The following is a 17500-nucleotide window of genomic DNA, read 5'->3' on the forward strand; positions in this document are numbered from 1 at the left end:
ATGTAGAATATAGAAAAGCAAGGGTCTTTAGTTATTTACAGCGCAGAAACAAGATCAACAAGATCAACAATAACCTCCTTCTCATGTATCAGCAAGAATCACCCATCGCTGTTCACTCCGCATATGGGTTTTGGAGAAACGAGAATCCAAAGAGAAGCAGTCGACAGAGCTGGTATCATCACTGTCATCGTCAATAATCATCACTGTCCTCGTCAGAATCTGTGAAGTAGTCAGAATAGTCGTCTTCAGGTACATCCCATTCCACCCACCCGGGGTAGTCGCTGAGCTTGACGGGTCCCGCGTGCACCAGGATGTCACGGCCGCAATGGTTGACTCTCTTGACCTTGCTGCTGGGGATTTTCACCTCGATGGCCATCGCCATTTTGCCGTTCCTGATGTAATACTTGCCGTGCTTGCCCCAGTTATTGCGAGCGATTTCCCCCCGGCCTTCGTCCGGAGAGAGTGACGTCCCGTAGGTACCTGCACCGAAAAACCACGGGTATGACTGTGCAGTCCACAGTTGTTTAAAGGCCAGCGATGGCACGGAAATTCACATTTATTTCTTACAAGCTTTTCAAATTTTGATTCAAGATTCTTTATAACAAAAATCCTCAGAAAAAGTGTGTATTATACGTTATTTGTATTTTTTTTCTTTCTCCAAAATATGACATTTTAGACAGATCAAGACAGCCAGTGTTCCTCCGAGACCGCGCTAGCTGGGCGAAGTCAACTACGCGAAGTATACTTCGCGAAGCTGGCCGCACGAAGCTTTTGCACTGAGTTTTCGGTAAAAAAAACCTTCGCGAACAGCGTCATAAGTTTTCAAAATGGTGTGAAATATATATATTTTTTAATACTTTGAAAATGATCATTTAATTGCAAGGAAGAGGTTGACGATGACAAACATTTGTGACAGCGATCGTGTATACCACCCGGCACCGGACTCGTGTCCCGGCGTTTTGTTGTGACAGGAGCACCCTCCCCTTGGACATAGACCAACAGTCAACAGTCAACAGTCAACAGCCTGGCTTATTTCTGTGCAGAGTGATCTGCCTTTGCTGAATTAATTTCGTAATTGGCATTTTTGTCAATCTGCAAAGTTAATTCAACACACGCAGCATTCCTACTGAACACAGCAAGCACTCATTCTGTTGATTTTTTGAATGTGTCCAAGTGGATTAATGTGTCTTTCACAATAGCAATCATTGGTATGCTAGAAACTACGGCAGTAAACACCATGCGGTACGAGTAAGAATAATGAGTCTTACAATAGCAATCATTGGTATGCTAGAAACTACACCAGTAAACACCATGCGGTACGAGTAAGAGTAATGAGTATTAAAATAGAACAAAACTTAGGTTGTTTTTAACACGTATCAAATTGTGATACAGACAAACATCTTTGTGCGTTGTGAACAAAGAATAAATTTCTTCTACAGCCAGGCACCAAGTCTAAAGTCGAAGAAGACTAAGTCGATGGTGGTGGTGGTGGTGAGGGTACTGCTGGTGATGACGACGACAATGACAACGATGAATACAAGAAAGGTATTTTTGTCGACTATGGTTGGCAGAAAAACAAAGAGCTTCTTGCTTACCTTCCCCAAAGTGGGCGTGGTTGTTGCCATGGGAGCTTTCATTGATTCGACCAGAAGAGATTATCTGCCGCAATCCACTGACGCTTGTGTAGTGAAAGAATGATACCGTCATGGTGACGCTTTGTCTGGACAGTCGGTTTCAATCGCTTGTGCGTCGCTCAGAAACGTACGTGTAAACCTGCACAATAGATAGATAAGCAACGTTAAAAAAAGCAAAACATAAATAAATAAGTAATGAGATAGATCAATGAATTCAAAACAGATGTTTTCAGTATACACATGTGTAACCGTGTGCCGTAACACTACGATCACCTCGGGAGGCGAAGTGCAATCAAACAGGATTGAAAATGTTAGGGCTAATTTCTTATCCCTATAAAAACTGTTATGCAAACCCGAAGGTTTCCATGAACATACAGACAATCGGAAACTACCAGACCCCACCACAAACAGATTTCCACCAACCACGGGTGTTGACTTAAAGGCCAACAACTCGGGTGCAGAGTCTGCTGTGAAAGGAGCGGTAGCCTCCCCTGTCACACATGCACAACAAGGATATGAATAAAGTAAGAAAGCAAGAAGGATATACAGAAAGCAGGACATAAAATATCAATAAATACCCAAGAAAAAACGACTTATATAAAACGAAGAAAGAAAAGAAAATGAAGACAGAAGGAAAGTGGGCAAAAAAGGCCAAGGAAGAACATATAATACAAATCATTAAATCAGTGAAAATAACACGATGGTGACAGGGATCGTTCACGTAGAAACGAATGTACGTTTGTACACCTATGTAAGACAAACACCTGTAAAATACAATTATCCAATACCTTCACTGCAAACATCTTAAACCTTAAACAGCTCGAACCAACGTAGTTCTATGCTAAATTCCATTTTCTGGAGGCACGTTATATTAATTTATATACTTAAGCTCGATTATGTGCACCATAGAGAAGTGAAAGCTGATGTTTTATTTGACGTGAGAATGGAGTTCCTAACTTTACTAGAAAAGAATGGCAGCCCAACTGTAAGTAAATATTGAATGGTCCCACATAACTTTTTTCTGGCCCGCTTCCAGTTCCTTAGATTATTGAGCTAATGGAGACTGTCAAAGCCGCACAATATGCTATGTTTTCAACAAGCAAATAATAAAATGATAGTAATATATATTTTTTTTAAATGGCCACTGAATGGATATGGATATTCTTATTCCCGAGTACGCAGTACTAGGGTCCTGCAGACTTTAATTGTGTGTCTGTCTGTCTGTCTGTTCGTCTCGACTTAACAGCTTATTGCTGGGAAACTACTGGGCGCAGTTCGTTCAAAAGTTGATACACTAACTTGATAATAGGTCCGATTGATCGTATTAAAACTTCATAATGTTACCTGGGACCTAAATGCGAAATATTCCACAAAAACGACTCTTAACGGGGGGAGGTTTGGCGGTGGGAGTACAACTGCCGTGCAGCTAATGGAACAGCCAGCTAGCTGGTGCCAATCACGTCCGCCTATGGCCAAAGTGATCCAAGGTCGATTCCCGGCATGGGCGGTCTATATATATATTTTTTTTTAATTCTTGTTTACTATTGTTTATTATGAACGTTTTAATGTTTTATTTCACTCTAATATCTTTTTTAATTGTGTAAAATAAATAAATAATTTTTTTTTATTTTTATTTTTTAATTCTTGTTTACTTGCGTGCGTGTACCACTGCGCGAGGAGTATAGGGATTTGAGTTCACTGGCGAATGTCAGATTTGTTGGCTTGGAGGAAAGCGTTTCCGACTATGGCCAAAGGGATCCGGGTTCGATTCCCGGCATAGGCGGACTATTTTTTTAATTTTATTTTTTTATTTTTTTAATAAATTCTTGTTTACTATTGTTTATACTGGGGGAGCGAGCCAGTCTTAAGAGTACTCGGGTCCAGCGCGAGTGTTTTTTATTAGTACGTCGATTATATGATTACGTAATAGTTGGGCAATGATCCAGTTTATCTTGGCACTGGGAATTCCCTATGTTCAAGATAACACGGACCAGTCAGCACAATATTGCTAAAAATAGATTCTATCCACCGTCATTGACCCAGCACAGCAGCGACTGGATGTCATTACTCTCTGATCCAGCCGTCTCGATATCTAGCAGTGCAAACATCCCACGTTACTGTTTTTAGAACAGAATTGGCATCTAGCCAGTTGGCAGTGGTGAGAGATTAGTTGTTCAAGGTCTTTAAACCGAAAGCGTCATTTCTCGGGAAACGCTGTTTCGCCTTCTCACAGGTTAATCAGGTATACACTAAGCACGAAACATTCACAAACAGGTCTTATCATACACAGCTAAGTCAGAATTTAAATTCAAACCGAACATCGACCGACCTTGTGTTTTTACCAATTACAGTCAGACCTTTCTTTTGAGTGTTGGGAGAAACCAACGAACAACCAACCAACCAACCAACCAAAAAACAAACCGTAACAAACAAACACACAAATAAACAAACTAACAAACAAACAGAAAAGCAAACAAAATGAAACAAAATCCATGGAGACTCAAATAACGCTGAAAATGTAAGAGTTTCATCCAACCGACAGACCGGCGCTATTTCTCCTTTCCTATGTTACCCTTAATAATTTAGTACTGACTGATTTATTATGCCATGGCACTCTTTAGTGCCGTGCGGAATTGTCCATTGTGTATTTTGGAGTTGTGGGGTCTCAGAGACAATACCAAGTAAAAATGACAAGCAAACTGCATTTTTAAATCCACTTTTTGTATTAATGTCTAGAGAAAATATTTTGAAAGTCGACACATTTTGAGTAAAGAAACCTGTGTTAGGTTGGGGTATCAAAAGTAAAAGAAAACAAACAAAGGCTTAAAAGTAACTGCAACCAGACATGTACTGTTTTTGTGTGTTCGTGTAATATCTCAGTAATTTTGAACACGAAAAACCTAGATAATGTGTTCGCAAACATTTTTACTTAAAAAGAAAGAGACAAATCTAGACCATTTAATCAACGCTTTTCAAATAAAGTGATCCTAAAATTGAGCACTGAAATTTAGGCTGAAGTGGGCTTCATATTTTACCCTTGTAGAACAGCACTTATTATAATTGATTGTATGTTGTATTGAATGTGTTTTTATCCGTCATATCCACTCTATTATCATCTGACTTCTATGCACTGCATGAACAATTGTAACATTGCCTGAATAAAACATCTTTGAAGAAAAAATAAAATGAAATTGAGCACTGTGCTAATCTATGCCGACCTAACAAACGGTAATATTTGGATCCCCGACTTTAAACACAAGCCACACTGTTTCTGGAGATGTTACAAATCGGCCGTGGCACAAAATGCATCGTGCAGCGTTTTGAACATTATATGCATGATCCAACATCGGGAAAAGCTTGGTTCACATTTTATTTTTAAGTGACTAACCCTTTCAAGAACGAAAGCAAACATGGCAGACGAATTCACACCTTTCATGCAGTGACCGAAACCAAAGCCAGACTCAGATTGTAAAGATCCCTCCTGCATGGCGTGCAATGTTAAATACACACCTTAACTACGACTTCATGCAAGAAAGGTCTTCTCTTCATTTGGACTTATAAAGCTGAGAATTGAACTAAGCCTGAAATGAAATGTGCGGGTTGGTGTGTATGTAAAATCAACATTCTATACACTTCTCAAGGGCGGATCCAGGATCTTAAGGAAAGGGGGGTGCCCACCCAAACGTTTTTGCACAAACTTGAAGGCGCGAAGCGCCCGAACATGCTAGGGGGGTCCTGGGGCATGTCCCCCCGGAATTTGTTTTTTTCAAGGAAGCAAAATGCTGCAATCTGGGGCCACCTGAGCTCAGAAACTGTAATTTAATAATCTCTCTCTCTCTCTCTCTCTCTCTCTCTCTCTCTCTCTCTCTCTCTCTCTCTCTCTCTCTCTCTCTCTCTCTCTCTCTCTCTCTCTCTCTCAAATGCTGCAATCTAGGGCCACCTGAGCTCAGAAACTGCAATTTAATAATCTCTCTCTCTCTCTCTCTCTCTCTCTCTCTCTCTCTCTCTCTCTCTCTTTTTTTTAAATTTTTTTCCTGAAGGGGGGGGGGGGGGGGGGGCTAATCCGCCACTGCTTCTATTAAGTTCAGCTTGAATTATCTCGTTTCTTATTTTTGATTCGACGTCCAACACAGCCCAAACAAACACGCATACTGCAATCTTCCAATGTAGTAATTGCTAAATGAATAGACTACGATAGATAATTTATCCGTCTGAAAGCAAACAGTACTTCATCCAGGATTGAAAGAAAGCACTCTCAACTTGCGTCTTAAAAGTCTTGCAATGTTTTAAGTGTTGATATACTAAAACCTTTCAATGTTTTAAGTGTTGATATACTAAATAGCCTAGCGACCATTTAGAAATTCTTCACACGTCTAGCGGTGTCACGCGGTCCGCTGAAACAGAGTCTGCTATCTCTTCCTCCCCTCTCCCAACCCAGCTTCGAAATGGTCCATAGACTTTAAAGCCTTTCAATGTTTTAAGTGTTAATATACTAAAGTCTTTCTATGTTTTAAGTGTTAATATACTAAAGCCTTTCAATGTTTTAAGTGTTGATATACTAAAGTTTTTCTATGTTTTAAGTGTTGATATACTAAAGTCTGTCTATGTTTTAAGTGTTGATATACTAAAGTCTGTCTATGTTTTAAGTGTTGATATACTTAAGTCTTTCAATGTTTTAAGCATTGAATGGATAGAATATGAGAGAAAAAACTTACCGGTGTGAGACTGAGTTCGCGACATTAGACGGACAATTGTACAGTAAATGGTGTCCTCCAACAGCGAACAAATCACACAGGCCTAGACAGTCTATATGCTTAAAGCGTTACAACTTAAGTCTTTTAATGCTTTAGGCATGCAATGCATAGAATATACGAAACAAGTAACCTGTCACAGAGCTACAGAAACTAGACGTGAAAATGTCAAGAAAGTTGCGTCCTCCAACAGACAACAAATCGCATTGAATAGATTGGATATATGAAGCAACTTACCGGTCTGAGAGCTAGAGAAAAGAGACGGTAAAATATAAAGTAAATTGCGTCCTCCACTCAAACACAAATGGCGGGGGACTGCATTGATTGGTTTTCGGAATGGTTCTACTTTCTGTTATCACCCACGTTGCTTCACAATGACGCGACCGCAAAGACAAAATGTTGAACATTACGCATTGCTTCTGAGAACTGCTAGTTTCACTTTCTGTTTATACGTGTACTTTAAAACTACTTTCTAATGTGCCATTTATATAGCTGACGTCGTTGGTTTGTGTGTGTGTGTGTGAGTGTGAGTGTGGAGCTCGTGGATATTATTTAAATGTATCACGTGGACTGATTTCTTTCTTTTCTTTCTTTATTTGGTGTTTAACGTCGTTTTCAACCACGAAGGTTATATCGCGACGAGGGAAAGGGGGGAGATGGGATAGGGGAAAGGGGGGAGATGGGATAGAGCCACTTGTTAAGTGTTTCTTGTTCACAAAAGCACTAATCAAAAAATTGCTCCAGGGGCTTGCAACGTAGTACAATATATGACCTTACTGGGAGAATGCAAGTTTCCAGTACATTTCTTACATACTGCTTGACTAAAATCTTTACAAACATTGACTATATTCTATACAAGAACCACTTAACAAGGGTAAAAAGTGAAGAATTTTATGGGTGAGAAAAGGAAAGTAAAAGGACTTTGGGGAGGCAGAAATAGAGAAGAAACAAGAAAAAGATCCTAATTAGGTTCACGGCATCGAGAGTGATGCGACCTTCTCTCAGAAGTTAGTAGAGAAGGCTCCCCCATCCACCACCCGGGGGACGCGCCTCTACGCCAATTAGGGGGCGCGAGGGCGTGGACTGATGCGGAACTAAGAAAGACATAATTATGTAGTTAGTCAGTCTGTCTGTCTGACCGTCTGTCACTCTCTCCCTTTGTTCGGGTTGCTTGTATTCACTAATCGGTTCTTTGAATTTTTGTTTTCGGTGGTACCCATACAGTCATCACATAGCTAAGTGACCCGAAAGAAAACATCTGACCGCTAATATCATTTCTGAGATGCACAGTTTTATATATTTACGATTAATCTTCTCTTGTGAATAGGAGAATAATGATTTGGCTTTCAGCCAATTTGATGCAATAGAATGGGTAGAAGTGTGTAGTGAATGCTCGGATCAGACACAATCGGTAAATGCCCCACTCCTTCTGAATGTTTTCGGTTGTTCATGTGTTGGTTTTTCGTAGACGTACCAATAATTGATCGTACTTTTATGCACTCAACCAAGTTATCAAGAAAACTTACTGAAGAGTCTTTAATTTACCAGACAGTGCTTTGTTGAATAGCATCTCAACGTAATCATCTGATATAAGTTCGCTATAGAAGGCTGTTTGATACTTTTCCTTACTTTATATATATATGCACGCGCCTGGTCTCATCGACACACACACACACACACACACACACACACACACACACACACACACACATACACACACACACACGTACACACACACATATATGCACGCACGCACGCACGCACACACACTCACACAGAGGCATACACGAACATGCACACAATACATTCACTGAGAGTTTTAAAGTTTTATTTTACGTCACAGCTGGCTAGGAACACAGAGGTTGGCCTCTTAATTCGAGTCAAGACACAACAAAAGCAATGTTGGTCGCCGCTTCATTACATGTTTCCTGACAAAAAGAAATTTGTTGGTTTGAGTTTTTAACGTTTTCACTAATTATCAAATTACCGATAAGATCCTTGGATAGAATATAGACAAGCATTTTGGGAGACAATGTCTGAAAACATAGCATGAACATATCCAGCCAATAAATACATGTCACAAAATCTGTATTGCTTACTTTTTTCAACTTTCAAGTTAATGATATAACAGCTGCAACTGAATTCACAAGTGCATTCATATAAATATAGTCTACTTTCTGGTACCAGGCTATATGATATTACTTAGCGAATCTTGAAAATATTGATAGTACAGTAAACATTTAGCACCAATTTCTAAAGCTTCAGACTGCTACGGCTGGAAGTAACATGGTTTCTGATCATCAATACAATCAGAACCAGAATCATCAATCTCAGTTAAATAACAACAATTATCTCTTCGATAGATTCAAAAGTACTTCTGCGGCAACACATATCAGTAATCATAATGGATTGGATTGGATTGGATAAGATTTACAATCCAGTGAGGTTACCCTCATGGAAATTCGGGCTGCTTTCTCCGCGGGGAAAGCGAGCTGCCATACATACGGCGCTACCCATATTTTTTTTTTCCTGCATGCGTCATAAATTTCATGTTTGTGGAAATCCTCGTTCATAACTGTCTAAGCATTGTTTACAGATTCAAAAGTACTTATTGAACAATACATATCAATAATAATCATCTTCATCGTCAGTTTCATCCTGCTGGTGAAATCCACGTTCGTCATCATCGTCGTAATAGGTGTCATCGTCATAGTGCGGAACATTTTCCTCGTCTGTTTCTGTGTCGCTATGATGGGCAACATTTAAACCATAAAGGTCACGTTCTTCATAGTCTTCTTCCCGCTCACTCTGTACATCGTCATCATTGTCATCCTCTCCATCATCGTCATCATCCCCACTCTGGTCATCGTCATCCTTGTTCTGATTTCCATCATCGTCGTAATCTTCTCCTTCTGAATATTCATCGTCATCTTCAGAGTGATCGGCATCATCATCATCATCATCATCATCATCATCGTCATCGTCATCATGCTCAGACCCAGTCTCCACATCATCATCTTCATCATATTCTGCTGTTTCATCTTCGTCGTATTCTTCGTCATCATTTTCCGTGTCATCCTCATAATCCTCGTCATCATTTTCTGCAGTACCATCATCATCTTCGCATTCCCCGTCGCTATTTTCTATTTCTTCATCATCTTCGCATTCATCTTCGTCATTTTCTGTGTTACCATCATCATCATCGTATTCCTCGTCGCTATTTTCTGCTTCACCCTCTTCATCGTCGTATTCCGCGTCACTGTTTTCTGATTCATCATCACCGTCGTCGTCGTATCCATCGTCACTTTCATCATCGCTCTCACTGCAGTAGGCGTCTTCCTCAGCAGGCACTCTCCATGTTTTCCACTTGTATTCGTTCAGATAGATTGGACCGTCGTGAACCAGGATGTCACGCCCTTTAACCTTTACCCTGCGGTATTTTCCCGTGGGAATGTTCAACTCAATGGCTATGGCCACCTTGCCGTTCGCGATGTAGAAGTGTCCGTACGACTCCCAGTTGTTGTGGGCGATCCTCCTCTGACCGGCCTCGGGCGAGAGGGACGTTCCGTAGGCACCTGTGTATGGAGGCAGGATTTGTTTTACAGTGAGCTTGAGAGAAACAGAGGCAGAGAGATGGAGGGGTAGGGGGGGGGGGGGGTAGTGAGGTACCTGTGTATGAAGGCAGGATTTGTTTTACAGTGAGCTTGAGAGAAACAGAGGCAGAGAGATGGAGGGGTAGGGGGGGGGGGGGGGGGGGTAGTGAGGTACCTGTGTATGAAGGCAGGATTTGTTTTACAGTGAGCTTGAGAGAAACAGAGGCAGAGAGATGGAGGGATAGGGGGGGGGGGGGGGGGTAGTGAGGTACCTGTGTATGAAGGCAGGATTTGTTTTACAGTGAGCTTGAGAGAAACAGAGGCAGAGAGATGGAGGGGTAGGGGGGGGGGGGGGGGGTAGTGAGGTACCTGTGTATGAAGGCAGGATTTGTTTTACAGTGAGCTTGAGAGAAACAGAGGCAGAGAGATGGAGGGGTAGGGGGGGGGGGGGGGTAGTGAGGTACCTGTGTATGAAGGCAGGATTTGTTTTACAGTGAGCTTGAGAGAAACAGAGGCAGAGAGATGGAGGGGTAGGGGGGGGGGGGGGATAGTGAGGTACCTGTGTATGAAAGCAGGACTGTTTACAGTTTGTTTGTTCGTTCATGGGCTGAAACTCCCACGGCTTTTACGTGTATGACCGTTTTTACCCCGCCATTTAGGCAGCCATACGCCGCTTTCGGAGGAAGCATGCTGGGTATTTTCGTGTTTCTATAACCCACCGAACTCTGACATGGATTACAGGATCTTTTTCGTGCGCACTTGGTCTTGTGCTTGCGTGTACACACGGGGGTGTTCGGACACCGAGGAGAGTCTGCACACAAAGTTGACTCTGAGAAATAAATCTCTCGCCGAACGTGGAGACGAACTCACGCTGACAGCGGCCAACTGGATACAAATCCAGCGCGCTACCGACTGAGCTACATCCCCGCCCACTGGCACTGTTCACAGTGAATGGTGAGACAAACAGAGGCAGAGAGATGGAGGGATAGGGGGGGGGGGGGGGGGGGATAGTGTGATACCAGTGTATGAAGGCAGGACGGTTTACAGTGAATGGTGAGACAGAGGCAGAGAGATGGAGGGATAGGGGGGGGGGGATAGTGTGATACCAGTGTATGAAGGCAGGACGGTTTACAGTGAATGGTGAGACAGAGGCAGAGAGATGGAGGGATAGGGGGGGGGGGGGATAGTGTGATACCTGTGTATGAAGGCAGGACGGTTTACAGTGAATGGTGAGACAGAGGCAGAGAGATGGAGGGATAGGGGGGGGGGGGATAGTGTGATACCAGTGTATGAAGGCAGGACGGTTTACAGTGAATGGTGAGACAGAGGCAGAGAGATGGAGGGATAGGGGGGGGGGGGATAGTGTGATACCAGTGTATGAAGGCAGGACGGTTTACAGTGAATGGTGAGACAGAGGCAGAGAGATGGAGGGATAGGGGGGGGGGGGGGGGATAGTGTGATACCTGTGTATGAAGGCAGGACGGTTTACAGTGAATGGTGAGACAGAGGCAGAGAGATGGAGGGATAGGGGGGGGGGGGGATAGTGTGATACCTGTGTATGAAGGCAGGACGGTTTACAGTGAATGGTGAGACAGAGGCAGAGAGATGGAGGGATAGGGGGGGGGGGGATAGTGTGATACCAGTGTATGAAGGCAGGACGGTTTACAGTGAATGGTGAGACAGAGGCAGAGAGATGGAGGGATAGGGGGGGGGGGGGATAGTGTGATACCAGTGTATGAAGGCAGGACGGTTTACAGTGAATGGTGAGACAAACAGAGGCAGAGAGATGGAGGGATAGGGGGGGGGGGGGGATAGTGAGATACCTGTGTATGAAGGCAGGACGGTTTACAGTGAATGGTGAGACAGAGGCAGAGAGTTGGAGGGATAGGGGGGGGGGGGATAGTGTGATACCTGTGTATGAAGGCAGGATTTGTTTTACAGTGAGCTTGAGAGAAACAGAGGCAGAGAGATGGAGGGATAGGGGGGGGGGGGATAGTGAGATACCTGTGTATGAAGGCAGGATTTGTTTTACAGTGAGCTTGAGAGAAACAGAGGCAGAGAGATGGAGGGATAGGGGGGGGGGGGGGGATAGTGAGATACCTGTGTACGAAGGCAAGACGGTTTACAGTGAATGGTGAGACAGAGGCAGAGAGATGGAGGGATAGGGGGGGGGGGATAGTGAGATACCTGTGTACGAAGGCAAGACGGTTTACAGTGAATGATGAGACAGAGGCAGAGAGTTGGAGGGGTAGGGGGGGGGGGGGATAGTGAGATACCAGTGAATGAAGGCAAGACGGTTTACAGTGAACGGTGAGACAAACAGAGGCAGAGAGATGGAGGGATAGGGGGGGGGGGGGGGATAGTGAGATACCTGTGTATGAAGGCAGGACGGTTTACAGTGAATGGTGAGACAAACAGAGGCAGAGAGATTGAGGGGTAGGGGGGATAGTTAGGTACCTATGTGTGAAGGCACGATTGATTACAGCGAATGCTGAGGGAGGCAGGAAGATGGAAGGGTAGGGGGAATAGTGAGGCACCTGTTTATGAATGCAGGATTTTTAAAGGGAGAGTTTTTCAGGTGTGAATGGTGAGAAAAAACAGATGCAGAGATTTGGACTGGAAGTGGAGGGAGGGGAGGGGTGGGAGGGGGGTTGGTGGTCGGAAAGAGACAGAAAGACTATGGTTGCCACTGTGCGGTCTGATTTTTTTTCACGAACGAACATAATATCATGAAATACATTTATCCTCAAAAAAAGTAATGAAGAATGTCGAAAGAAACAAAAACAAGTATAGGGATATCATCAGGAAACATTGCGAAAGATAAAGTCCAGTAGATAGAATTATCTTGGAATTGCTCTACATTCTTACACACACACACACACACACACACACACACACACACACACACACACACACACACACACACACACACACACACACACACACACACACACACACACACACACACACACACACACACACACACACACACACACACGAACACACAGTTTCACTTTCGCTGACCATAATTATAATACACACGTTCTCGCTTACCTTTCCCAAAATGGGTGTGATTGTCAGAGCTTTGCCATATGTGGCCAGACTTGACGATGCCTCGGAGGCCCCACTCACTGGTGTAATGGAAGAAGGGGTTACCACAACTCATGCTGGCCGTTTGTTGGAGAGTATTTCTCTTTCACGCGTGGAGTAGAATCGGTGTACGTCTGAAATTAAAAGAGTCAGATAAAGGTAGACCCAATACTCGCAAGAGTGGAAACAATGGCACAGAGTAATTTACTGTGTACGAACCGGGTACGAAAACTGACCTTTTTTTTTTTTAACATTTTGTCAAGTTTTGACTAAATGTTTTAACATAGACGGGGAATCGAGACGAGGGTCGTGGTGAATGTATGTGTGTGTGTATGTGTAGAGCGATTCAGACAAAAGTACTGGACCGATCTTCATGAAACTTGACATGAGAGTTCCTGGGTATAATATCCCCAGACTAGTTTTTCATTTTTTCGATAAATGTCTTTGATGACGTATAATCCAGCTTTTTGTGATTGTTGAGGCGGCACTGTCACGCCCTCATTTTTAACCAAATTGATTGAAATTTTGGTCAAGCAATGTTTGACTCAGTCCGGACTTTGGTATTGCATTTCAGCTCAGAAGCTTAAACATTTTTTAATTAGTTTGCTCATTAAAGTTGTCATTAAAAACGATATTTTACTCACAGATTAACCATTCATTGCATTGTATTCCTCGTTTTCTCCTGAATTCAAAAATATATAGATCTCATGTTATATTTACTTGAAAAACGCGCTCAGAAGAAAATAGGTCGAGTATCATGTTCGCATGCTTCGCGGAGACGAGCGTGACCCGTCTCGGTCTTCGGGAAAGTTTAGCCAAGACTATCTGAATGTAGTCTCGACGATGACTGGTTTTTGGTGTTGATCTTTTAGTTTGATGTCTTTAGATTGACTAAATGTTTTTATATTGCTTCACGCGACTTTCATCCAAAAACAGACAGACTCCTAACGATCCAAAATCTAGAATCAAATCCTGACCATCTTGTTGGACATCGAACAAGTCAACCGCACACACAGCTAGCTATGTCTTCTATGTTTGGCTCACGTAAGTGTAGCCTATGCGATGCTAACTTTTGTCTGTCTGTGCGTGCGTGCGTGCGTGCGTGCGTGCGAGCGTGCGTATGTATGTATGTATGTCTGTGGTAGAAACTTTAACATTTGAAGACGTCACAACATTTGAAGACGTCACATTATGACGTAAGAGGGTTAGACGTCACGCGAAGGAATTACTGAAAGTCTCGGTCATTGTTATTTTGAGCGGGCCGAGACTAGTTTTTTCTTCGAAATCGGCCATTCAGATCTAGATCTAGTGTCTCGCTTTCTTGCACAGTGTCACCTATGCCGCTTACTGTGTGTGTGTGTGTGTGTGTGTGTGTGTGTGTGTGTGTGTGTGTGTGTGTGTGTGTGTGTGTGTGTGTGTGTGTGTGTGTGTATGTGTGACGAAGTGATTGAGTTTGTGTTACTGTTTGTCGATTTCTTACGTGAGCCTTGAAGGCTTCGCCTCTTGTTTTATTTGTCTCATCATTATTTGTCTGTCTGTGTGTCCACACACACAAACATTGAGTCGATGCGGCACTTGTGGATGTCTTGTTTTGTCAAACATTAAACGTTACTAACATTTCTTGATCTTTGATTCTGTCATCTCCTGATATCACTGATCAGTTTGTTGGTTGGATGGTTGATGGATGGAAGGATGGAATGATGATTGAATGGAAAGTTATCAATTGTATGTAGGTCAAGTAATCAAGCATTAGAAAGTAATAAGAGTGTAGACGTACGCGTATTACTGACGTTTGCAAGATACAGACATCTATACCAAGAGAGCTTACATAATAATGTCACTTCGACGCGAGGTCCATTAAAGCCTACACACACTCTATACTCTACACATAGTGACAGGGGTTGATGGTATTACTGTAGAATTTTTGAAAGTGTTTTGGACCCGCATCAGAACATTGTTAATTGCGTCTTTTAATGCAAGTTTTAACGATGGAAAATTGTCTTCCACGCAGCGCAAAGCTGTCATTACCCTTATACACAAGGGAAAGGAGTTGCCTAAAAATGAATTAAAGAACTGGAGACCCATCTCCCTTACAAACAGCGATTATAAACTGATAGCCAAGTGTTTGGCAAAAAGATTAGGAAGCGTTATTGGTGATATTGTTCAGAAAGATCAAGTCGGTTATATTAAAGGCAGAAAAGTATCTACAATATTAAGGTTAATTGATGATGTAATCGAACAATCACACGAGTTAAATCAACCTGGTCTGTTGGTCGCAATTGACTGTGTTCAAGCGTACGATAGTATTTCAAAAGAGTTTATTATTAAAGCCTTTCAAAAATTTGGGTTTGGGCCAGAATTTGTTCAATGGGTGACTGTGTTAATGAACGACACGGTTAGCTCAGTGCAGTATTGTGGATGGTTGTCTGATTATTTTGATGTGAAAGCCGGGATTCGTCAAGGGTGCCCGTTTTCATGTTTGGCCTTTGTACTGGCCATTGAATTGTTGGCATCAAAAATAAGACAGTGTAGACGTATTAAAGGAATTTCGTTATGGAATAATGTTGATATTGCAACCGTTATTAAAATTGCTTTGTATGCAGACGATATCACCCTTTTTTTAAAGGATGAGATTGATATGTATTATGCACTTGATATAATGAATGACTTTTCGAGCTTTTCAGGCTTAAGGATACATAAGAGAAAGTCTGAGGCGATGTGGTTGGGTAGTAGGAAGCATTGTGATGAAACATTTTATAATTTTGGCTGGAAGAAGAAGTTGAAGATTTTGGGTGTATATTTTTGTAATGATAAGAGTGCTTCTTTGGTAGAAGATAACTGGACTGGAAGAATAAGGAATATTAAGCGATTGATTTGTGCATGGGAGAAGCGAAATTTGAGCATTGTAGGGAAAATATGTATTGTGAAAACGTTTTTAATTTCACAATTTGTGTATATTATGCAAGCGTTTGTATTACCTGATTGTGTTTTGAATGAAGTCAATACCTTATTGTTTAGATTTTTGTGGCGAAAAAGAGATTGTAATCGGAAGGCCTTTGAAAAGGTGAAAAGAAGCGTTTTATGTTTTGAAATTGAAAAAGGTGGTTTAAAAATGATCGATATTAGGCAAATGCAAATTTCTTTTTTATTACAATGGGTTTCACAACTAACTACATCAAATGAAAATGATAATTGGAGTTTTACTCCAAAGATGATGTATTTGCGTTTTGGAAAGCATTTTGAATGTTTCTTATCGAATGTAAACAGTGCAAGATTTAAAGGGTTAGACCTAGTGAAATCACACTTTTGGAAAGCAGTATTAAAATATTGGCTGGATAATAACCACTACGATCGTGGGACAATCGGGCCGGCTTTATTATGGAATAATGCATGCATAACGTATAGTGGCAAAGTTTTATTTTTTGAAAGTTGGATACAACGAGGTGTATTGGTATTAACTGACATTGTACGTTCGGGAAACATATTATCATATCAAGATATTTGTGATCTGATTGGATATTCACCAAACCGAATTCTTGAATATAATGTGGTAAAAGCTGCTGTGTCATTATTTATGAGGAAAAATGTTGTAAATATGACTGATGATGCTTGTATTACCTTACCACTGTTTAACGGCAAAAATGTGTAAAGTGCCAGAGAATATAGGAAAGAGATTATCAATATGAAAACAGATGTACCATGTTCCGGAGGATTTTGGAAGAGAAAGTTTAATGTAGAAATTGATGAACGATCTTGGATAGTTGCCTATCAGTCAACACAAGAGACTAGATTAAGAGTTTTACACTGGAAAATTATGCACAACATTTATCCGACCAACATTCTCCTGTGTAAAATGAAAGTAACGGAAACTAATAAATGTAATTACTGTTGTGATGTAACTGATTTCATTGAACACTTCTTTTTTGAATGCCCGGTTGTATACAAATTCTGGACGTTTATTGAAAAATTTATATTTCGTACTTTAGAAATTAAGGTTGTTTTGAAAGTTAGTGATGTTTTATTTGGTATGCATTTTGTAATGGTGAAAAAGGCAACTATGTATAAATTGAACCACATTATCTCAATCGGAAAGATGTGCGTTAGTATATATAAAAAAACAAATTCGTTTTTACCGTTGGAAAGTATTTTTGATAGGCAGTTACAGATAAGAAGCATTTTTGTGTGAGTGTTCGAAGAACAAAACGTTAAAGAAAAGTTAGCTTGTTGTAATCGATAAGTTGTATTTAATTCATTGTATGAGATATTGTTAATTGTTGTATTTAACTCATTGTATGAGATATTGTTAATTGTTGTTATTTATGTGAATAAAATTGTTTAAAAAAAAAAAAAAAAAAAAAAAAAAAGACTTTGCTATCACCGTCAGGTGTGGGATTAACTCCATGCCGTTTCGCTGCGTAAATATGGAAAAAAA

At 41.4% G+C, this 17500-nt stretch overlaps 2 protein-coding genes across 6 annotated transcripts in view; both read right to left on the bottom strand.

Annotated features, from left to right (window-relative positions):
• The window catches only part of LOC138957987 (uncharacterized), a 7751-nt gene extending 947 nt beyond the window's left edge, over positions 1–6804 (bottom strand). For 3 of the 5 annotated variants that reach the window (XR_011453258.1, XR_011453257.1, XM_070329009.1), the window contains exons 1-3: positions 6623–6799; positions 1596–1773; positions 1–480 (exon numbers count right to left, since the gene is read on the bottom strand). The exon at positions 1–480 is cut by the window's left edge. Coding sequence is in view for 3 of the 5 variants with exons in the window: in XM_070329009.1 (XP_070185110.1) it covers positions 191–480; positions 1596–1707 (402 nt within the window). In the remaining 2 variants the exon portion in view is untranslated. Of the gene's footprint in view, positions 481–1595; positions 1774–6349; positions 6495–6518 lie in introns of those variants that run through there. The other 2 variants (XM_070329010.1, XM_070329011.1) reach the window with 2 other exon arrangements.
• A 1392-nt stretch (positions 6805–8196) lies between these two features.
• Positions 8197–17500, bottom strand: part of LOC138957988 (protein starmaker-like) — a 9524-nt gene continuing 220 nt past the window's right edge. Inside the window, exons 2-3 of the mRNA XM_070329012.1 lie at positions 13033–13202; positions 8197–9960 (exon numbers count right to left, since the gene is read on the bottom strand). Of these exons, the coding sequence (XP_070185113.1) occupies positions 9011–9960; positions 13033–13144 (1062 nt within the window). The 5' untranslated portion in view covers positions 13145–13202 and the 3' untranslated portion in view covers positions 8197–9010. The remainder of the gene's footprint in view (positions 9961–13032; positions 13203–17500) is intronic.

Source organism: Littorina saxatilis, linkage group LG2 (assembly GCF_037325665.1).
Source record: "Littorina saxatilis isolate snail1 linkage group LG2, US_GU_Lsax_2.0, whole genome shotgun sequence".
In the NCBI taxonomy this organism is placed as follows: Eukaryota; Metazoa; Mollusca; class Gastropoda; order Littorinimorpha; family Littorinidae; genus Littorina; species Littorina saxatilis.